Source organism: Corythoichthys intestinalis, chromosome 5 (assembly GCF_030265065.1).
Source record: "Corythoichthys intestinalis isolate RoL2023-P3 chromosome 5, ASM3026506v1, whole genome shotgun sequence".
NCBI lineage: Eukaryota > Metazoa > Chordata > Actinopteri > Syngnathiformes > Syngnathidae > Corythoichthys > Corythoichthys intestinalis.
Window position 1 is genome coordinate 11,965,855 of NC_080399.1, and position 23,926 is coordinate 11,989,780.

At 39.6% G+C, this 23,926-nt stretch overlaps 1 protein-coding gene across 2 annotated transcripts in view; it reads left to right on the forward strand.

Annotated features, from left to right (window-relative positions):
- The first annotated feature begins 660 nt into the window (after nt 1-660).
- Nucleotides 661-23,926, forward strand: part of si:dkey-234i14.6 (uncharacterized) — a 30,024-nt gene continuing 6,758 nt past the window's right edge. For both annotated transcript variants that reach the window (XR_009063327.1, XM_057837609.1), the window contains exons 1-4: nt 661-2,322; nt 11,722-11,898; nt 16,471-16,680; nt 23,629-23,842. Coding sequence is in view for 1 of the 2 variants with exons in the window: in XM_057837609.1 (XP_057693592.1) it covers nt 1,768-2,322; nt 11,722-11,898; nt 16,471-16,680; nt 23,629-23,842 (1,156 nt within the window). In the remaining variant the exon portion in view is untranslated. The remainder of the gene's footprint in view (nt 2,323-11,721; nt 11,899-16,470; nt 16,681-23,628; nt 23,843-23,926) is intronic.

Consider the following 23,926-nt stretch of genomic DNA (forward strand, 5'->3'; position numbering starts at 1 on the left):
AACTGGAGGTGAGAGCATGTGAGAGCATAATTAAAGACTCCATGATTTTAATGAGATATTATTTCGTACTTACCTCTTTTCGATCCAAAAACTCCATCTAGCATGTATCACCGAGTGTCAAGACACAGCTGTGAATGGCCACAGCCGGATTTTTTGCGGATTTTAGGGGTGAAACATGGTAATGTAACAAAGGTCGCGATGCAGAAATCGCAGACATGAAGGAGTGGTTGAGATTTTAATTTTCATATATTTACCCTTTTAAACTTTTTTGTTTTTGTTTTTTTAATCTTTGTTTGGATCGATTATTTATCATTTAAAATATTGGGGAAATGCGACAGTAACGAAAAAAATACAATTAGGCGATAGTTACGAGGTAGATATCCGTGACATTTACAGACGCTATTTTTTTCATTGTTACGTAATTTGTTTAAAAGTGCAAAATAGGTGAGTGACTAATTCTTTAAAGTGGTTTTTTTTTTTTTTTTTTTTTTTTTTTTTTTTTTTTTTTAAACAAAATATTAGACATCAATAATTATTCAAAGCTAAAAGTGACGGACATTTCGAATAGTAAATACGATTACTTACCTTCTTTTTATGGCTAGGTTGAAACAAAAGTGGTTGCGGTCTGTTGAGACCGCAACCGCTTTTGTTGAGAGTAGGGCTGCAGCTATTGATTATTTTAGTAGTCGATTAATCGATGAACTAGTTAGTTCGAATAATCGAGGAATCGGATAAGGAACATGAAAAATTAAAATACCTGGGATAAGCCTCAAACGGTATATAAAAAAATTAATGAGGATCTATGTACAACAAAAGAACAATTGGTTAACTTACATAGCAAAAGTCCCCTATCTTAAATGCTATAATAAACTTTTTTTTTTTTTTATTAACAATGCTCCTAAAAAATGGTTCAGACTCATATTCCCACAAAAAACGATTAAATATACCTATAAACTAAATTACAAATGCATTGAAAAACATTAGCCCAAACAAAAACTTAGCTTACGTTGGTCTTAACGGGAAGCAGTTGGATTCAGCCATGTAGAATGAGGCAGACCAGAGGGCAGTGTTCCCACCCTAATCTATAAAACTGAAATGCAAACCCTTTCAAAATAAACCATTACAATGCCACTTTAATTAAACGAATACTCGAAGCAACAAAATTTAATTCGAATATTTTTTCCTTATCGAATACTCGAGTTAATCGATTAATCATTGCAGCACTAGTCTAGAGACACCAGACCCAACGCTGTGGATGAGTTTGAGGCCGCTATCGAAGCATCCTGGGCCTCCATAACACCTCAGCAGTGCCACAGGCAAAGCAAAAGGATTCCCGACCAAGTATTGAGTGCATAGCTGATATAATTAATTGAAAGTTGCCTTTTTTGTATTAAAAAACACTTTTTTGTTTTGGTCGTATGAAATATGCAAAGTTTTTGAGATCATCAAATCATCAATATTAAAACAATAATAGGCTTGAACTACTTCAGTTGTGTGTAATGAGTCTAAAATATATGAAAGTCTAATGTTTATCAGTACATTACAGAAAATAATGAAATTTATCACAGTATGCTATTGTTTCTAGAAGGACTAGTATATTAAGTTGGCCCCTTGCATCCTTCGATTTTTCTCAAAATGTCCGACGGCGGGAAAAGTTTGGATACCCCTGCTGTAAACGCTTATTATAGATTCAGTGCTGTTGTAGTAGTCTGCTCCTATGAGAAAGCCCGAGCCATTAGGGGAGGGAGTTAAAGTGTGAAGACGCACATGGCATCCCTCCCACATGACGAGAGGGAGGCTGCTCTCCTCCTGGCTCTCTTCCAGACTCAACCGCCACCTCCACGGGTCATGGACGGCGTTCAATCTCAACACGTCGATACAGCAGAGGCTGAAGACAAGTTCCGCGCCCTCGCCTACGACACGGCACTGAGCACGGTTCTGGCGGTGGCCGTGTACGTGACGCTCAAAGCCAGCCTAGACGGCGTCCGGCGGTGGCGAGCCCGCATGGCGGTGCTCGTCGTAGGCTCGGGTCCAGTGGGACTGACGGCCGCCCTGGTCGCTGTCCGCTCGGGGAAGGTGCTGAAGCTGACCGTGCTGGACGAGCGCAACCGGAGCGCGCTGCTCTGCCGGCCGCAGCAGATCGCCTTGGACCCCCGTAGCGTGGACTTTCTCCTGGGACTCGGCGTGGACTTTGACAACATGGAGGGATGCTGGCATGAAGAGCACTTCTTCACGAGGATAGGCGTGTTCCAGGAGTACCTGCTTAGCATCCTGGAGCAAAAGAAGCAGGAGGTGGACGTCAGGGTGCAGCTCGGAACTAAGGTATTTGCAACACTTTTGCGAGTAAAATTGTATGCCTTAGGTTGTCTTTTTTTCATGTTTGTAAATAACTGACGGCAAGGGTGTGTGCCACTGCCAGTTGTACTCAAATCGAGCAGTCATAAATACAGACCTGATCAAAATCTTCAAACCAGTTAAAAAAGTAGACTTTACGTTTTGCACATTTGGAACTTATTGAGGTTGTAGGTAAAGCTTCAAAAAAAGCAAGGGGTAGTGTGACAAAAAAAGGAGTTTGAAAAAGTAATGTATTGAAAACGGTTAGGTTTTGTGTTTGTTTCCTCCTAGTGTGACCTGTGATTGTCCATTGATTTCACCTGTTGTAACTGCTCCTAGTGTATCATCCAACATGGATCCTCCTGTGTCACCCACCTGTTCCTCGTTGACTCGTTACCCGTCTCTGTGTTTATATAAGCTCCTCTTTTTTTTTTTTTTTTTTTTTTTTTTTGAGTGTTGTCGCTACATTGTCAATGTCCATGTGCACGTCAGCGTCTGTTCTCAGTAGTTTTCTCCATCCAAGCCCTTGTGTTCCTCGGAAGTAAGTTTTTGATACCAAGCCGTTTGTTAGTGACCTGAGATTTGTTTGCTTCAGTTTTTTTGGGGGGGATCCCCACAATATTGGTTGGTACTTTGTTTTTTGTTTGCCTTAATTAAATCATTTTCCACTGCCAGTCTGCCTCACCGCTTCCTTTTCCCTGCACTTGGGTCCACACACAACCTGCCTGCCCGCATTTCCTGTCAAAAACGAACTGAAATATTGTGTTCCAAAGGTCTGTACTTTCCTAATATTGCGATACTGCTTGCAGCACCGTTGGTATAGTGTTCTTTTGGTGATGAGCATTGTTTTTACCAGGGGCGTCACTAGGTTTTAAGAACAGGGGGGCTTAGCCCCCAGGAGATGCACAGGATGTAAGTGAACGTAGCGTACAAGCACAAAACTTAACAAACAGATAACAAAGACTGTACATATATTTATTATTATTGTTGCTGTTTCAGTGAACAACAGGGGAAAATGGCTACAATTGCAAGTTACTTGGTAGATGGAAGCATTAAAGAATGCAGTCTCTTTTTAAGGGTGGCAAATCTATCACTCTGCTCTGACTCCTACAGGTCAATAAAAGTGATTATCAGTGTATTATAATGACTATCCACTGATGATGATCATACATGAATGAGCTCAGCTGATGTACTCATTTATGTATAAAGTGAGAAACACAGCTGATGCTCCAGAAGGAAGTCACCCCTAAGAGAAATGTAAAAAGAGTGCACACGTAATTCTACTAGGACCTGCGCAATGCATTTCAGACTTACTAGCTCGCAGCAGCTAAGTAGCAGCGTTATTTTAGAAATGGGATGTAACTTTTGGCCGCAAAACAACAAAGGTGAGACGTGCGCAGACATTGTAGTGTGCAAGCCAGCTTTTTATTTGTCAAACATGGAGCAGTTGGTTTATTAATCACATGGGACTTTCTGCTGTTAGACGGGGGCTGGAGCTAACTGTTAATATCAGCAGTGATAGATACTCACTTTCTTGGAAAACCTTCTCATATCCATCCTTCATCCGTCTATTCATGCTCTGCTCTGTGTGCGTCAGACGTACACACACATACACACACATGCCGGTAGTCCGGTATTGACTGCGAGTCTGCGAGTAAGGTGACAGAAAATGCGCACTGGATTTTCAGTGATGTGGGCATTCTCTTCTATACGAACAAGTGGAATGGATTGGGTAACGAAGCACTGAAGGGGCTCTCTACCTTACTCTATGAAGTGAGGGGAAACTGACAGATTTATGATTATATTTATGTTAATAATAATATCCTGGCAACTTTATCGTGAAAATATCAGCATTTCTTTGTATTTTTTTTATTATTATTTTTTTTTTCATGAAACAAATTATTTAGGGGGACTTAAGAATATTTTAGGCTGAAGCCCCCCTAAAATATGCCTAATGATGCCACTGGTTTTTACACCAAACATACATTTGGTGTCATTGCCAAAGTTCAACATTAATGCCATAAGATAAGAACAAAATCTTTCAAACAGGTGCATGGGTTATAAGCACAAGTTATTTACAGAGATTTACACAGATTTTATTTTATTTTTTAAAGTACTTGAGTTTTAAAGGGTTTCCCTTTTAATGATTTGAACACAATGAGTTGGACACAGCATACGAAAACGTGTGATTAAAATTTGAGTTTTAGGTCAGAACCTAATTGAGCCAACTAAATCAACTTGAAGGGCTGCAACTAACAATTACACTGGGGAGAACAAGTATTTGGTACACTGCCGATTTTGCTGGTTTTCCCACTTGCAAAGCATGTAGAGTTCTGTAATTTGTATCATTCTCTTCAACTGTGAGGGACGGAATCGAATACAAAAAAACAGAAAATCACGTTGTATGATTTTTTAAAATAATTTGCATTTAATTGCATGAAATAAGTATTTACATCACAAAAATCGAACTTAATATTTGGTACAGAAACCTTTGTTTGCTATTACAGATACCAAACGTTTCCTGTAGTCCTTGACAAGGTTTGCACACACTGCAGCAGGGATTTTGGCCCACTCCTCCATGCAGATCTTCTCCAGAGCCTTCAGTTTTCGGGGCTGCTGCCGGGCAACACGGACTTTCAGCTCCCTCCATAGATTTTCTATCGGGTTCAGATCTGGTGACTGGCTAGGCCACTCCAGGACCTTAAGATGCTTCTTACGGAGCCACTTTTTAGTTGCCGTGGCTGTGTGCTTTGGGTCGTTGTCATGCTGGAAGACCCAGCCACGACCCATCTTCAGGGCTCTCACTGAAGGAACAAGGTTCTCTGCCAAGATGTGGCGATACGCAGCCCCATCCATCCTCCCCTCAATACGGTGCAGTCGTCGTGTACCCTTGGCAGAGAAGCAGCCCCAAAAATGATGATCTTCCTCCATGTTTCACGGTTGGGATGGTGTTCTTGGGGTTGTACTCATCCTTCTTTTTCCTCCAAACACGACGAGCCGAGTTTAGACCAAAAAGTTCCATTTTGGTCTCATCCGACCACATGACCTTCTCCTATTGCTCCTCTGGATCATCCAGATGGTCAGTGGCAAACTTCAGACGTGTCTGGACATGCACTGGCTTCAGCAGCGGGACCTTGCGTGCGCTGTAGGATTTTAATCCATGACGGCGTAATGTGTTTCCAATGGTTTTCTTCGAGACTATGGTTCCAGCTCTCTTCAGGTCATTGACCAGGTCCTGCCGTGTAGTTCTGGGCTGATCCCTCACCTTCCTCATGATCAGTGATGCCCCGCGAGGTGAGAGCTTGCATGGAGCCCCAGAATGAGGCAGATTGACCGTCAACTTGAACTTCTTCCATTTTCTAATAATCGCTCCAACTGTTGTTACCTTCCCACCAAGCTGCTTGCTTATTTTCCTGTAGCCCATCCCAGCCTTGTGCAGATCTATTATTTTATCCCTGATGTCCTTACAAAGCTCTTTGGTCTTGGCCATTGTGGAGAGGTTGGAGTTTGTTTGTTTGAGCATGTGAACAGGTGTCTTTTATGCAGGTAACAAGTTCAAACAGGTGCAGTTACTTCCGGTAATGAGTGGAGAACAGGAGGGGTTCTTAAAAAAGAACTAAGAGCCGAAATATTTACTAGTTGATAATTAATCAAATACTTATTTCATGCAGTTAAATACAAATTTATTATTAAAAAATTATACAATGTGATTTTCTGGATTTTTGCATTAGATTCTGTCCCTCACAGTTGAAGAGAACTTATGATACAAATTACAGACCTCTACATGGCTTGCAAGTGGGAAAACCAGCAAAATCGGCAGTGTATCAAATACTTGTTCTCCCCACTGTATTTTCATAATCGATTAATCGGACAATTGAACGATTAATTGGATAAATGGCACTTTTTTCAATTACCTTCACAATTTACCTTGAAGTTAGGCATGTTGTAAGTAATAATGAAGACAAAATGGATGATAATTTCCCTCCTTCCTGACTTAACTGTAGTCTACAACTGTATCAATTATAAAATTCGTTGGCAAGTAATTTATTAATTTTAATCAATTTAATTGATTAGTTGTTGCAGCCTTATTAAGAATGTAGTTTAGACAGTAATATGTCCAAAAATGTGAATTGTTGTTTTCCTAAGCAAAAGCAGATTTTTGTTATCAAAATAGTTGCCGATTAATTTGCTAATCAATTAGTTGTGGATTAATCGATTAATTGTTGCACCTTAACTTTAATGTAAATATGTTGTCATAATGTTTCCCACTAAATTCTTGAGAGTGTATGATGGGATAGACTTTTTGTACGTATTCAGACTAAAATCTGAAGTGCTTAAGACGCAGTGTGTATATATATATATATATATATATATATATATATATATATATATAGATAGATAGATATATTTTTTACAACCTACTAAAAATATCTCAACTAACCCCTTTACACTAACATTGTTAAAAATCAAGTTTGAAAAATCTTTTCCAGTACTTGTTTTTGCTTTCAAGTAGTATGTTACTATTTCACAAAAATAGGTATCAATGCAACAAATGCTCATTCATTCAGTTTCCTGCTATATTATTTTGTGTGCTGAACCCACACATGACATTCTGACCGTAGTTTTCTTCTAAAATCTCTATGGGGGGAAAAAAACAGTTCTAAACTTTTTGTATGCTACAGTACTACACAAAAAAATGTCAGGCTTACTCATACGTTACTGTTGTGAGAATGCTATTGCTGTGATGACTTGTCCCAGAACAAACTTATTGGCTCTAAAATGTGGGAAGAGGCATGTATGGATGTACAGTTTGTGCAAAGAGTGATCGAATGCTCACTGAATATTTGTGTCATGGCTGGCGACCAGAGACTTTTTGTTTTTGTCTCCCTCTCCGCCTCATTAAGCAGCAATGCATTCAATCTAAACCCGCATAACCACTCCACCTTGGCGCCTAAGTCTTTGCAAGGTTGACAGAAAGACTTCCACCCCAAAAAGTTGGATTTTATTACAATCAAATCTAGCGAACTTCATTTATTGAGGGTAACGTAGTTCCAGAGCTATCTGTCTTGGAGCCAAGAAACCATGTTGAAATGAGCTGAGGAGCTTTGTTAATGTTATAGGGCTCAATCTCTGTCCCACTTCATAAAAATGATGAACTGTAATGTAGCAGAGGAACACTATTCAGTTTCATTGCGATATTGTTCAATGACTGATGATTTTATTCTACTGGCCTATCAGTGTGCCTTTTAAAAATTTCCCTCCTTGACTGCTTTAACACTATTATCATGCTGTAGCACTCAGGGCTTGTGAGCCATTACAGCCACCTTTCATTCCCTGAAGGCCGCTGTCGCATCTGAAGATGTGATGAGAAATCTCTTCTTTGCCAAGTGAAACATAGGCAAAAATATCAAAATTTCATGTGTTTGGTCACCAACCACAGATGAGTATTAGTGAAGGCAATTAATCGAGCAGTATCAGAGTTGAATTGAAAATTCATAGTTCGAACATTTCAGTATTTCGGGGAGGAAATGATGTTAGCGTCATTGTTGTCCTGGCTGCATGAGTATGCTCTGGCCTTTGCTAGCATCAGCATTTTTTATGGTCTGATTGGTTAGTCTGAGCATAACTTGTTGCAGCTGAGTTAGACTGTCAAAGCTGTAGCGATCATTACACACTCCAACTCAGTGGTTAAAAGTCATGCTGGTTGCGTATTGAAGGAAATCTCTGTAAATTTTGAACATTCCGTTTTTGTTCAGCATAGAAATTCTAATGCTGATTTATTTTAGCATCAAAATTAGGTCGCAAAAAAATAATCACTAAGCAATCTAGGCCTGCAGGATGACACAAATAACCTTAACTTTGTGCCACATGATCAGTGGAGCCAGCGTAACCAAACTTGAGTACATGGCTGTCCGATGGAATAAGACTGGGATCAATTGGACCTCCCTGGTTACCCAGTTGTTGCAACTGATTTTGGTGCAGCAGAATTTTTTGCCGTTGAATTTTTGTGACTTAATATTGATACTGAAAAGAAAATATCAATGTTAATAATTCAAGTTCCACTGGCACAGATTTACGTTCATAGTAGCGGAACCAGACTTGTTTAAAAAATAAACTGTTTTGACATTCAGCACACAGTAACTTTGGTATACTGTAGTATATTTTGCAACAATCAAACAACAATGAAACGGATCAACAATCTTCCTACTGTTGCAACAAATTTCATAAATTAACATTTGCTGCCGTTGAGAGCGATACATGTCCAGTCCATTTTGACTGGATTGAACGTATGTTGTTGTCATTGTCACTAAACAGTAGACACTAGACTCGTGCCACATTCGACACGGTTGATCACAACATAATACTCAGCAGATTGGAACAGTGGGTAGGGCTCACTGACACTGTTCTTCAGTGGTTCAAATCTTATTTGAATGACAGGGGTTTCTTTGGGTCAATCGGAAACCATCAATCAGAACGAATCAAATTCACAGGTGGGGTCAATGAATGGATGTGCCAGAATTTTCTCCAGCCAAATCTGGAGAAACAGAAGTTAAAATAAGTACGCACCGTGGCACAATGTCACATACAGCTACGAATTAAGTCAGAAATCTTGGCGTAATTATTGACACGGACCTAAATTTTATAGCCATCTAAAGTCCGTCACTTACCGTAATTTTCGGACTATAAGGTCTACTTTTTTCCTTCATTTTGAATCCTGCGGCTTGTAGACCAGTGCGGTTTATTTAGATTAATAGGTAACACATTCCTCCCAGCATGTATTGCAGCGCTACAGATGTAAATAACAATCAAGATTTCATGTTCTGTGCTAATTATTTATTCAGTTACTGTCCAAGTTTTTTCATTAATTGCTAGTTATGGTATTTGGTAACACTTTATTTGACAGCAGTGTCATAAGACTGTCATATGACATGACCCTATCATAGGCATTACTCAAGGCTTATGACGGATGTCATTAAGTGTAATCCGGCAAATTATGTCACTAACTCCATTTATGTCCAGCTCAGATCTTGTGCATTCTTCGGGCTCGGGCCTACAAATAAAATATAACATTTTGTTTTTCTTTTTTCGGGCTGGGGATACCCGCGGACCCGGATCAGGCCGGGCTGGATTTTTTAGACCCGATCTTACCTCTACCTTAAATACAGTCTTGTGCTTAAATTGGCTGCAGTGACATCAGAACGCTCCCTCTGGAACAAATCACGATTTGACCAACATTATTGTGACATCCGATGCTGTCAAAAATGACGTAATATCCGGATTATGAAATCGCGCCAGCAGCCCTCCCAGCACAGAGAGCGCCAGTGGGCAACAAGGGTCAAGTCTGTGAAAGCTCTAAACCACTTCATTCTCGAGACAACTTTTTGTGCGTGAAAGCAATGACGCGGGATGTGTCAGTGTGAAAAGGGCTTAATTGGTTCAAAGCTTCATGGTGGTTCATTTGGTTTTAAGACAGTCGTATGATGTCAAATAAAGTGTTAACGGTTAATATCTTTGGTGTAAATATCCCATAATACAGTGAGGACAGCTGCGGCTTATAGTCAAGTGTGGCACATCTATGAACAAATGCCGTTTTCGTGTCACATTTGGTGGGTGGCGGCTTATAGTCATGTGCGCCTTATAGTGCAAAAGTTACGGTAATCTGTTTATTACCTCCTCAAAAATATAACCAGAATTAAGGGGCTTCTGACTAAACACGACATGGAAAAACTTATGCATGCATTCATTTACAGTAGATTGGACTATTGCAACAGTATAGTTACAGGATAAAAAATCAGTCAGGAAGCTGCAGCTAGTACAGAATGCTGCTGCCAGATTCCTTACAAATACAAGGAAACTGGACAACATTTCACCGGTTTTGAAATCGTTACATTGGCTTCCATTGAGTCAAAGGATATACTATAAAATACTACTGTTCGTTTACAAAACACTTAATGGCATTGGACCAAAATACATGCTTGATTTGTTGGATCTCTATGAAGCATCTAGACCCCCAAGGTCATCTGGAACCCGTCTCCTGTATGTTCCAAGAACCATGCGGGGTGAGACAGCATTTAGTTATTATGTGCCTTACCTCTGGAACAAGTTACCTGAAGGTCTGAAGTGTGCTCAAACTGTTAGCTCCTTTAAATCAGGGCTAAAAACGCTTTTGTTTATCGCAGCATATCAATAACTGTCTATACAGTGCTCTCCATAATTATTGGCACCCCCGAAAAAGATGTGTTTTTTAGCTTCTAATAATTTTTTTTAATTCAAATAATATGGGACCTTAATGGAAAAAAAGAGAAAAATCCAACCTTCAATACAAGTGCATTCATTCAGTGGGGAAAAAATCCCACCTAAAGAAAAAATTATTTGACATCAAATAATGTGTGTCACTATTATTAGCACCCCTGGGATTAATACTTTGTACAACCCCCTTTTGCCAACAAAACAAGGTCTGGGGACTGAGATGGCCATGGGAGGAGCTTGATTTTGTGTCTGGTGAACCATTTCTGTGTAGATTTGGCCATATGTTTAGGGTCATTGTCTTGCTGAAAGACCCAATGACGACCCATCTTCAGCTTTCGGGCAGAGGGCAACGGATTTTGATTTAAAATGTCCTGGTATTTCAAAGCATTCATGAAGCCATGCACCCTAACAAGGTTCCCAGGGCCTTTGGAAGCGAAACAGCCCCACAGCATCACTGACCCACCCCCATACTTCACAGTGGGTATGAGGTGCTTTTCAGCATACGCATCTTTCGTGGCACGCCAGACCCACTTAGAGTGTTGCCAAAAACCTTAATCTTGGTCTCACACAAAAATACAAGCCTGTATTTCCCCACTGAATGAATGCACTTGTATTGGAGGTTGGAGTTTTCTCTTTTTTCCATTTAGGTCCCATATTATTTGAATTAAAAAAAATATATATTAGAATCGAAAAAACATATCTTTTTCAGGGGTGCCAATAAGGAGGGCAAATTTCAAGCTATTTGCTTTTTATTTATTTTCTGATTTCAATTATTATTTTTTAATTCTATTTGTGATTTAATGTGACTTTTATGCATTATTTTATTTCCTGTTTCAATTGTCTTTGTTTTAACTTTCTTTTGATTTAATGTGATTTTTACAAATCCTTTTATCTCTGCTAGTGGATCTTCATGTGATGTAAAGCACTTTGAATTGCATTGTGTTGAATTGTGCTATACAAATAAATTTGCCTTGCCTTGCCTAAAGCATGTTCATTCAATGGTAGTCAAAGAGTTAACACATTTATTCATCCGAATGTCTTGTAAGTTTGATGGAAATACTGTACTTCATGTTTTTGTTATGTTACTCTACAGATGTTGATTGTAAACTGCTTCAAAGGATGAACTTTTTTGTGTAGTTCACAGACGATTACCTGCGGCGAATCCCGGCCAACGAATGGCCGCGCGTTATTGTGGTGGCCGACGGCTCGTGCGGCGACTCCTGCTCCGTGCTGGGCCTCAGTTCCGACTACACAGTGGAGTCGTGCCATGCTTACGGAGCCAACGCCAGCATCGAGAGGCTGGACCAGAGACAGGTGCAGTAAATGCGCTAATGCAAACACGCTAAAGTGTACAAAGTGATAGGTGTGGATACTCAGAAGAAACAGGATATTAAAGAGTCCATAAAGCAATAGTTTGTGCAAACAAGGAATAGTTGTGGGTTCATGTATGTATCTTTTATTGTTAAAAGTTGCAGGAAAGTGTGCTTGGAAGTCAAATTTTGTCGTTGTACAGATTATCGCTTATATTAATATGAGGATAAATTTAGAAATGATTTGCCTTGGTGTCATTTAAAAAAGCTTGCATTTGAAAAGGGGTGTGTAGACTTTTTAATATCCATTGTACAATGTGTACACTGTGCATTTACATTAGTCCCTCCTGCAATTTGAGGCCATCATATCTATTCACATCACGTCCTTCAAACACAGAGGTCCTCTGGCCTCCTCCTGTTTTGCCCCTTCCCCCTTTTAGCCTTGTTTCCTGTTCTGATTGAATTTGCCTCCCAGGATACGACCCGGTCGGCCTCGCTCGCTGTCCTTCCTCATTCCCATCCCAGTCCGCATCTTGCCGGCCGCTAAATGTTGGTTGATCCCACTCAGCTGCTTTATGTCACTTCAAGTCAGATGGATCAATCTCGACTTGAGGGAGGAAGAGGATGTGATTTTGGAGTGTTGGATGGAAAGCCAAAGTTCATAAGCAAGGATGGAGAATTATTTATGTTGAGCACTTGGGCTGGATATTACGGTTTGAAGCATATTGCAACATGATCCAATATGGCAAAGGCATATTGCAAAATGCATAGCAATAAATTAGCAATGCTTGAAATACTTTTTTTTTCATGTTTACAGATGAAATAAAGGTCTAAAATGAAGATAATTATGATAGTTTATAATATGATAATATATGATAATATGATATGATAATATAATTATGATAATATAACATGGTCCCCACCTGACACTTTGCTTGCTACCAGGTCACGTTGGATAAGGCGCTAACATGGGCCAAAAACAAATTAGCAATTTCTTCTTTACAAAAAAACTGCGGAATTTTCTAAAATTCAATTCGAGGTCTAAAATGAAGATAATTATGATAGTTTATAATACTGCCCAGCTAGGAAAATTTAGCTGCGGATTTAGATAGTGGAGAACTTCAAATAGTTTGTATTGTAGCCATATTGTTGTTTGTTCTTGATGCTGAGCTGCCGCCGTGCAGAGCACTGTTGGATATTTGTGTGTGATTTATTTGAGTTTTGATTTGCATTATAATACACGAGTGCTTTAATTTCCAATACAAAAACTCCAATACACGCTGTAGGTGAAGTAGAAAGCTATTTTTGTAGTAGCCTAGTAATAGTAGTACGTAAACTATCCAGCATGCGTGTGTACTGCAATTTTGCACACCGTGTATGGAGAAAATGCGCAAGCATGACAAATTTGGACCGAAACAGCTGTTTTTGGATGGGAAAAACAAAATAAGATCCTCAGCGCCCCTTGCTGTGAGTGACTTCCAGCATCCCTGTTTCACTTAATTTTTTTTTTTAAAGCTTTGTTGGAGAACTAGTCGAATTATTGCCGAAAACCTAAGATTTTACGTGAACTAGTCTTATTACAAATAAGTTGAAATCATTTTAAGTAACTTGGACTTAAGTACAGTAACTTGAACTAAAACTTTTAAGTGAACTAGACTTCCACACTATAAGGCGCATCGGAGTATAAAGCGCACCTTCAATGAATGGCCTATTTTAAAACGTTTCATAGATAGCAATGCATTATAAGGCGCAGTAGTAGTAGTAGCGGTTGAGGTTACATTATACATCCACTAGATCAGTTTTCCCCAACCTTTTTTGCACCATGGACAGGTGTTATGTGGGCTTTTTTTTCACGGACCGGCATTGTGTGGCAAAAAGAATACAGTAAATACAAAAAACATGACGGGACTAAAAAGGAACATTAAGTGCAGGGAAAATGTAACTCACCAGACGCTGAATCAACCTTTTTTTTTTAACAGCGGCCCCTCCTAAAACTTGACTGCAAACATCCTTGGTCTCAAGCATAATAAGTTCTTCTCCAATCGTGAAGGGTTTCTTGGCTTTAGCATTATGGTTCGCCACTAGGTATGATGTTCTTAGTGCATTTGCTTTTGTTGATGTAGTGGCCCTTACTAATTGTTTCTGTCCTTTGTGCTTGCATTTTTTGTTTTAAAAATTCCAAAGGCTTATCCGTTATTCCAGGGTGCCTACTGCCTAGTCTCTATGAGCCAAAGCAGCTTTGGTTTTGCTTTTGGCCACATACTGTATTATGCAGAGTGGACTTGGCGTAGGCTCCTCTCCTCTTCTGACTCGTCAGGTGTCCTTCTCCCCGTAAAAACCTGTCCAAATACGTGTTTTTCAGTCATTTTCGCTCGCGTGTAGGCTTATTATTTTTGGGAACAAATCTGTTGCGGCCATGCCATACGTCATTATTGAGGACAACCGCAAATAGATAGCTCCAGTAAATTTCTGTGACGACATCCTATCCAGTTTTATTGTTATATATCTATTGACAAATCCCACCAAAACGAGCGGAAGTACCTGTCCACCATTGCTGAGTTGTGTCGCTCGGAGCACACAGCCAGCAGCAGGCAGCTAAAGTTACTGTTTACACTGACTGATGCTGGGCTGCTACTGAGGTGTGTAAACACCCCAGTAATGGGGACCACCACTAGAGGGCGACATCCACATATCGCTACTTGGATTAGTCAACAGAGTAGGCAGTAAGATTGGTGTGTCAAGAGGCACAAGCCAGAATGTGGTTGTCAAATTATTTATTAGTTCTGTGCGGCTTAGCAGCAAATGCGGCACAGACCATTGCCGGTCCCCGGCTTGGTGGTTGGGGACCAGTGCACTAGATGGTGCTGCGCTAAAGGGCAAGTTCTCCCACTTGAAAATATTAGCGCGGCCTGTAATTGTCAACATGGGTAAACCTCAACCATGAGAGACAGAATGTGGAAAAAAAACAAACAAAAAATCACATTGTTTGATTTTTAAAAGAATTTATTTCAAATCATAGGTGAAAATAAGTATTTGGTCAATACCAAAAGTTCATCTCAATACTTTGTTATGTACCCTTTGTTGGCAGTAAGTGAGGCCATACGTTTTCTGCAACTCTTCACAAGTTTTTCACACACCGTTGCTGGTATTTTGGCCCACTCCTCCATGCAGATCTCCTCTAGAGCAGTAATGTTTTGGGGCTGTCGTTGGGCAACATGGACTTTCAACTTCCTCCACAGATTTTCTATGGGGTTGAGATCTGGAGACTGGGTAGGCCACTCCAGGACCTTAAAATGTTTCTTACGAAGCCACTCCTTTGTTGCCCTGGCTGTGTGTTTGGGATCATTGTCATGCTGAAATACCCAGCCACGTCTCATCTTCAATGCCCTTGCTGATGGAAGGAGATTTTCACTCAAAATCTCTTGATACATGGCCCCATTCATTCTTTCCTTTACACAGATCAGTCGTCCTGGTCCCTTTGCGGAAAAACAGCCCCAAAGCATGATGTTTCCACCCCAATGCTTCACAGTGGGTATGGTGCAATTCAGTATTCTTTTTCCGCCAAAGACGAGAACCTGTGTTTCTACCAAAAAGTTCTATTTTAATTTCATCTGACTATAACACATTCTCCCAGTCCTCTTCTGGATCATCCAAATGCTCTCTAGCGAACCGCAGACGGGCCTGGACGTGTACTTTCTTCAGCAGGGGGACACGTCTGGCAGTGCAGGATTTGAGTCCCTGGCGGCGCATTGTGTTACTGATCGTAGCCTTTGTTACTGTGGTCCCCGCTCTCTGTAGGTCATTCACTAGGTCCCCCCGTGTGGTTCTGGGATTTTTGCTCCCCGTTCTTGTTATCATTTTGACGCCACGGGGTGAGGAGGGAGTTCAAAGTCCGAGTTGCCCAACGACAACTCCAAAACATCACTGCTCTAGAGGAGATCTGCATGGAGGAATGGGCCAAAATACCAGCAACAGTGTGTGAAAAGCTTGTGAAGAGTTACAGAAAACGTTTGGTCTCCGTTATTGCCAACAAAGGGTATATAACAAAGTATTGAGATGAACTTTTGGTATTGACCACATACTTATTTTCCACCAAAATTTGCAAATAAATTCTTTAAAAATCAAACAATGTGATTTTCAGTTTTTTTTTTTTCACGTTCTGTCTCTCATGGTTGAGGTTTACCCATGTTGACAATTACAGGCCTATCTAATATTTTCAAGTGGGAGAACTTGCACAATTAGTGGTTGACTAAATACTTATTTGTCCTACTGTATAGACAACTGAGCTAAACAGTGCGGTTCTCTATGAAGAGGACAGCGCACTATTTTGAAGGCATCTGGAGTTAGGTTAGTTAATTATGCAACATTTCAAGTTCAGTCTTCAACATGTTGAGAAGTAGCATCTTTTCTGCTTCAGTATTAGCATCTTTGTTCTCTAATTCTTCGCGCCTAAAAATGTTGAGATGCAATGTTAGCCGACTTGGCCTCATAATTAGTGATAAATTAACCCCACTGATACATTAGAACACAAAACTTGCCACAGTTGAGAGTTTTTAACAACTTCTCTTTTTGTCAGGTACCCACTCCAGAAATCCGCGCCCACAGTCTCTACTTCGACCTGTCTGCTTACGGGTTGGAAGCCCCGAGGGAGCACCGTAACCCCACTGCCCGGTCGGGGTTCCACTTGAAGATCTACGGCACCTTCCGGAACCGCTACATGGCTCTCGTGTGTCCCTCTTCTGATGCCAAGATGGTGCGCTTCCTCAAGCATACAGCCAATTCCTCGGTGAGCCCTTCCTTGTCAACCACAACACATACTCTAAATTATATACGGGATTATATCGGGAGCGAATGAGTTAAAGGAGGTGCTCTTGGTATTTGCCACCTTGCACTCAGCAGATGGACCCTGCTAATGTCAGAGTCCATTAGAGTGTGTGTTCGTGGGCGAGTGCGTGCTCAAGTCTGTGGATGCACTCATGTGCATCTGACAAGAGGAATGGTGAGTGCATGTGTGTGTGTGTTATCAACTACTTTTTGTGGCCAGAGCATACACGTACACAGGTAAGTGGTGAGGCCATCTTTGTTGCTACGTGGGCACCCATTCACGTAGAAGTGCAGCGTTACTTAGTAACAGATGTCTGTACTAGAAAGCGTCACTGCACACAAGGAGTGAGACAAAGATTTATTGGCTCTGTCAATGATGTTGGATTACAAAATGTTAATTTTCAGGGTTTTGTATGTTATTATGTAGGGCTGCAGCTATCGAATATTTTAGTAATCGAGTAATTGACTGAAAATTCTATCGATTAATCGAATAATTGGATAAAACAAATAAATTTTTAGGTGAAGAGCAAATATAAATATACATGAGAAAACAAGACATTTCATTTAATCTTGAACCATTTTCAGTCGATCAATGTCTTTATTTTCGATGTATATTGTTGAAAACAGCCAACAATTGCATCTCAGATCTAACTAGAATAAAAAAATAAAAAAAAAACACTAATTCACTGCTTTCACTCAAAAAACCTTTAGATCTTATTTAAAAAAAAATATATATATATATTTATACACCTAAAAATGCCTTTACGCTTGATAACACACATCACTTAAAAGTTAGGATTTTTTCCCACGTGTTTCAATTGAATTTCTATTTGTGTCAAGCCATTTTTAAGTTCTAGTTAAGTTTTAAGTTAGTCTAAACTGTAAGTCCTGATAGGATTTTGAGTTTTTGCAGTGTTCAAAATAAATGTATGATACAGGCTGTATTGGAGCACACTAGGGACTAGTGCTACTGTTTTATCCAGCAACGACTACTGAGCTAAAATTGATAGTTAGCATTATTGAGTTTTTATTTTACACCCTCATCACTCCACAACGCTATGTTATGTTAGAGCCTGTATGAAAGACACGTTAGCAACGCATCGAAAGTGGTCATAATTAATAGAAACCTAGCCCTCCGCAGGGCTAACGTTACATGAGCTAGTCACAGTAACGTTAATCTAATTTATTAGCGCCTTAGCGCTCTTTATTGGCGCTTAGTGCTCTTTATTAGCGCTTAGCGCTCTACTGCTTTAAGATGGCGGCTGTTTACTAACGCTGCCCAGACGCGGCCGAGTCTGTCAATGTGCTTCTAGTTCAACATACATGTGATCTCTATGAGACTCATCAGACGCTACCTGCTACCAACCATCGTGCGGGCTAGTATTTAGTAACGGCGGCGTCGTTTGTAGGGGCTGTCGGCTGCAGTAAGTTTTTTTTTTTTGTTTCTTCCTCTACGCACGTGACATCAGCGTGTTGTCCCGCATTAAAAGTAGTCCGAGCAAAACGTGATGATTAGAGCTGTCAAAATAAACGATTACTCGAGGTGAATAAAATTACTCGGATCAGTTTTTAAACTCGAGTTACTTGAGTTGCTCGAGTATTCGTTTCAGCTCTAATATTATGTTTTAAAAACATATGGTAATAGCTAGTGCTGGGCAGTATAGAAAAATATTTACCTCTATATGGGCCATTTTGTATCACTATAACAATATCTAATGAATTGTTATACAACTTATTCATATAATTATGATCATTGTTTTTTTTAATGTAATGTCTTCACCACCTCAAAATTATTTAATTGTCATTACGTCATTCTTTGCCATTGTCGGTGATAGACGGCTAATCCATTTGGACTGGAAGACTACCATCCCTCCTAGTTCAAATTGATTGGACATCGAATACCATCTTTGGCACTGAAACGTGACCATTTGCTGCCAACCATCTCAGTTCAAATGAATTGGATGGTTATCACCATCAATGCCAGCCCGAGGTGTTATATATGCACCACGTGTTTTTGTTGGAGGTTGTGACAAAATATCAAAATGGTGATATATCGTGATACTTTGCATCCCAAAAGGTTATCCATACGCTCATGCCAAAAATTGAGATATCGTTTTAAAAATGGGTCAATGTTTAAACAAACAAAAAAAAGGAAGACATAAGTTGCTACCAAAATCGTCCACGATAATAGTGTCTCGGTTAACCCTATGGCTGCCAGTGAAGGGCTCGACGCCCAATCTATCAAGACCAGGAAGGGTGAATGAACGTTCGTTCAAAACCATAGCATTCACAGTCACTCTGTCTGATTTTCGGGGCATTTACAGGTCACTTTCTGTTCATTTTAGGGCATTAACAGGCCACTTCCTGTTGAGTTTGAGTCACTGCCTATTCATTACCTGATCACTTCCTGTTCTGTAGCCCAAAATCAACAGGAAGTGACCCACAAAATGCCCCCAAATCAACAAGTGACCCTGAAATGCCCCAAAATCAACAGGTAGTGACTGAAAATAAACATGTAATGACCTGAAATGGCCCAAAATGACCTCGTTGGCTTGTATTGGCTGCCACTGACGACCGTGGAAGTGGGAGGGGCCCGTATGAAGTGGGAGGGGTTATTTGCTACCACCCTCCCAGTTCAGATGGATTGGACGTCTACTCGTGATAAATTTACAGCAGAATGTAAGTTGCACAAGAATGAAGGATGTTTTTCTGTTTTTTAGTTCTTTTGTAAAATATCCTAGAACAGAGGTCGGGAACACATGTCTCGCGAACCATATTTGGCTCTTGGGATGAGTGCATCTGGCTGTCCGCCAACCCGTAATTTTAAATGTGGAACCGGCCGGCTCGTTTGACAGGAACGAGCTGTGATGAGCTGATGGTCCATTCACACATTTTTCTTGGACGCTTGCCTTCTTAGTTCTTAATTATGTGACATGTTTCGGCAAACTTTTCTGCCTCCATCTTAAGGCGGAAGTGTTCGCCGAAACACGTCAGGTAATTAAACCACGTATAACTATTGTCTTGAATAAAAGAAAAATTGGACTAATCTATGAGTGTAGACAAAATGATCTCAATACAATTAGTGATCACAAAGCCGACTCGGACAAGCCGGCAACAGAATATATAAATATTAGGGGTGTCAAACGATTAAAATTTTTAATCGAGTTAATTACAGCTTAAAAATTAATTAATCGTAATTAATCGCAATTAATTGCAATTCAAACCATCTATAAAATATGCCATATTTTTCTGTAAATTATTGTTGGAATGGAAAGATAAGACACAAGATGGATATATAAATTCAACATACGGTACATAAGTACTGTATTTCTTTATTATAACAATAAATCAACAAGATGGCATTACCATTATTAACATTCTGTTAAAGCAATCCATGGATAGAAAGACTTGTAGTTCTTAAAAGATAAATTTTAGTATAAGTTATAGAAATTTTATATTAAAACCCCTCTTCATGTTTTCGTTGTAATAAAATTTGTAAAATTTTCAATCAAAAAATAAACTAGTAGCCCGCCATTGTTGATGTCAATAATTACTTACACAATGCTCATGGGTGCTGAAGCCTATAAAATCAGTCGCAGGCCAAGCGCCAGCAGAGGGCGGTAAAACTCCGAAAAACACAACAAGTACAGCTTTCACTGTGCTGTCATTTTAATCTGTTTAAGCAGGGCATTTGTGCGTTAATTGTGTCAAATATTTTAACGGGATTAATTTAAAAAATTAATTACCGCTCGTTAACGTGATAATTTTGACAGCCCTAGTAAATATATATATATGTATATATATATTTATTTATGTACAGTGCCTTGCAAAAGTATTCGGCCCCCTTGAACCTTGCAACCTTTCGCCACATTTCAGGCTTCAAACATAAAGATATAAAATTTTAATTTTTTGACAAGAATCAACAAGTGGGACACAATCGTGAAGTGGAACAAAATTTATTGGATAATTTAAACTTATTTAACAAATAAAAAACTGAAAAGTGGGGCGTGCAATATTATTCGGCCCCCTTGCGTTAATACTTTGTAGCGCCACCTTTTGCTCCAATTACAGCTGCAAGTCGCTTGGGGTATGTTTCTATCAGTTTTGCACATCGAGAGACTGACATTCTTGCCCATTCTTCCTTGCAAAACAGCTCGAGCTCAGTGAGGTTGGATGGAGAGTGTTTGTGAATAGCAGTCTTCAGCTCTTTCCACATATTCTCGATTGGATTCAGGTCTGGACTTTGACTTGGCCATTCTAACACCTGGATACTTTTATTTTTTAACCATTCCATTCTAGATTTGGCTTTATGTTTTGGATCATTGTCCAGTTGGAAGATAAATCTCCGTCCCAGTCTCAGGTCTTGTGCAGAGACCAACAGGTTTTCTTCCAGAATGTTCCTGTATTTGGCTGTATCCATCTTCCCGTCAATTTTAACCATCTTCCCTGTCCCTGCTGAAAAAAAGCAGGCCCAAACCTTGATGCTGCCATCACCATGTTTGACAGTGGGGATGGTGTGTTCAGGGTGATGAGCTGTGTTGCTTTTATGCCAAACATACCGTTTTGCATTGTGGCCAAAAAGTTCAATTTTGGTTTCATCTGACCAGAGCACCTTCCTCCACATGTTTGGTGTGTCTCCCAGGTGGCTTGTGGCAAACTTTAAACGAGACTTTTTATGGATATCTTTGAGAAATGGCTTTCTTCTTGCCACTCTTCCATAAAGGCCAGATTTGTGCAGTGTACTACTGATTGTTGTCCTATGGACAGACTCTCCCACCTCAGCTGTAGTTCTCTGCAGTTCATCCAGAGTGATCATGGGCCTCTTGGCTGCATCTCTGATCAGTTTTCTCCTTGTTTGAGAAGAAAGTTTGGAAGGACGGCCAGGTCTTGGTAGATTTGCAGTGGTCTGATGCTCCTTCCATTTCAATATGATGGCTTGCACAGTGCTCCTGAGATGTTTAAAGCTTGGGAAATCTTTTTGTATCCAAATCCGGCTTTAAACTTCTCCACAACAGTATTTCGGACCTGCCTGGTGTGTTCCTTGGTTTTCATAATGCTCTCTGCACTTTAAACAGAACCCTGAGACTATCACAGAGCAGGTGCATTTATACGGAGACTTGATTACACACAGGTGGATTCTATTTATCATCATCGGTCATTTAGGACAACATTGGATCATTCAGAGATCCTCACTGAACTTCTGGAGTGAGTTTGCTGCACTGAAAGTAAAGGGGCCGAATAATATTGCACGCCCCACTTTTCAGTTTTTTATTTGTTAAAAAAGTTTAAATTATCCAATAAATGTTGTTCCACTTCACGATTGTGTCCCACTTGTTGTTGATTCTTGACAAAAAAATTAAATTTCATATCTTTATGTTTTAAGCCTGAAATGTGGCAAAAGGTTGCAAGATTCAAATGGGGCCGAATACTTTTGCAAGGCACTGTGTGTATATATATATATATATATATATATATATATATATATGTAAGGGCTGTCAAACGATTAACATTTTTAATCGAGTTAATCACAGCTTAAAAATTAATCGTAATTTATCGCAATTCAAATCATCTATAAAATATGCCATATTTTTCTGTAAATTGTTGGAATGGAGAGATAAGACACAAGACGGATATATACATTCAACATACTGTACATAAGTACTGTATTTGTTTATTATAACAATAAATCAAAAAGATGGCATCAACATTATTAACATTCTGTTAAAGTGATCAATGGATAGAAAGACTTGTAGTTCTTAAAAGATAAATGTTAGTACAAGTTATGGAAATTTTATATTAAAACCCCTCTTAATGTTTTTTTTTTAATAAAGTTTGTAAAATTTTCAATCAAAAAATAAACTAGTAGCTCGCCATTGTTAATTTCAATAATCACACAATGCTCATGGTGCTTAAACCCATAAAATCAGTCGCACCCAAAGGCCAGCAGAGGGCGACAAAACACCAAAAAACACAGGTAACAAGTGGAAATGACACTATGCTGTCATTTAATCTGTTTGAGCGGGGCATGTGCGATAAATGCGTCAAATATTTTAACGTGATTATTTAAAAAAATTAATTACCGCCTGTTAACGCGATAATTTTGAAAGCCTTAAATATATATATAAATATATATGCATGCAGTATATAGACACACACAGACTGTATGACTCACGTGGAATCATAATTTAAAATATGTTGGGTGTTTTGGCGCTCTCGGTCAAAAAGGTTCTAATCCCGTCTTAGAAGGATTTCCTGACCAATGCATCGATAATCGTTGTATCGCCAAATCGTGAGCTCAACATTATCGTGAGGTTTGTATCGCAAATTGTATTGTATCGTAGGATACGGGAGAGGTTCCCACCCTTATTGTGTTGTGTGGTGATTTATCACACCTTTGGCTTGCTGGTATAGGACTGTCTTGTGGCAGTTTTGCTTAATTGATTTAAGAAATATCAGCACTGTAGAGTTCAGTACAGTCAATGTTTTTCTTTTTTTTTTTTTTTTAACGATAGTGACGATAGAAAGAATTTATGACGATACACCAATTCGTTTATGTTCGTTCTGGCGATATACATATATCGGCCAGCGCTAATGATAACAATGGAATGGAAATAATGAAACTTTCTAGTATGCACACTGGGCAGTATGATAAAAAAAAGGGGCACACAAGAGTTTGTAGTGATATGTCTTTAAGAAATGTGATTTTTTGGGAGTGAACTTAAACTTTTAATGAGCCTTTTTATGAGAAGTTGTTGTTTGCCATGCTCCTCTTTTTTTTTGCTCACAAGTCAGCTGAATGCCGATTGGTATCTCAAAGACCTGATAAATGAGGTCAGTTATACTTCAAGACACAACTATATTTCTGAATATGTAATTTCTCAGGAGCTGCTCCTGTTGTTTGCTTCTTCAGATCATGAAGAACATCTTCCATCAGTCCTTTAATGTATACAAAACAGACATCGAGCCACGGCTGAACGACGTGACGCTCTACCACATGCAGTGCAGTCGGCGGCTATTCGAGATTCAGTTGTCACACAGACGAGTCAGCGCCGCCTATATCGAGGGGGATAATGTCGCCGTCACCGTGGAAGGAGAGGCGGCGCGCGTTCTCAACTTTGACACAGGTACGAGACGGCAACACGTCCTAAAAAGGATATGTTTATTCCTCTGAGTCAAAAGATTATTCGCTTTTCAAACTGAGCATGACT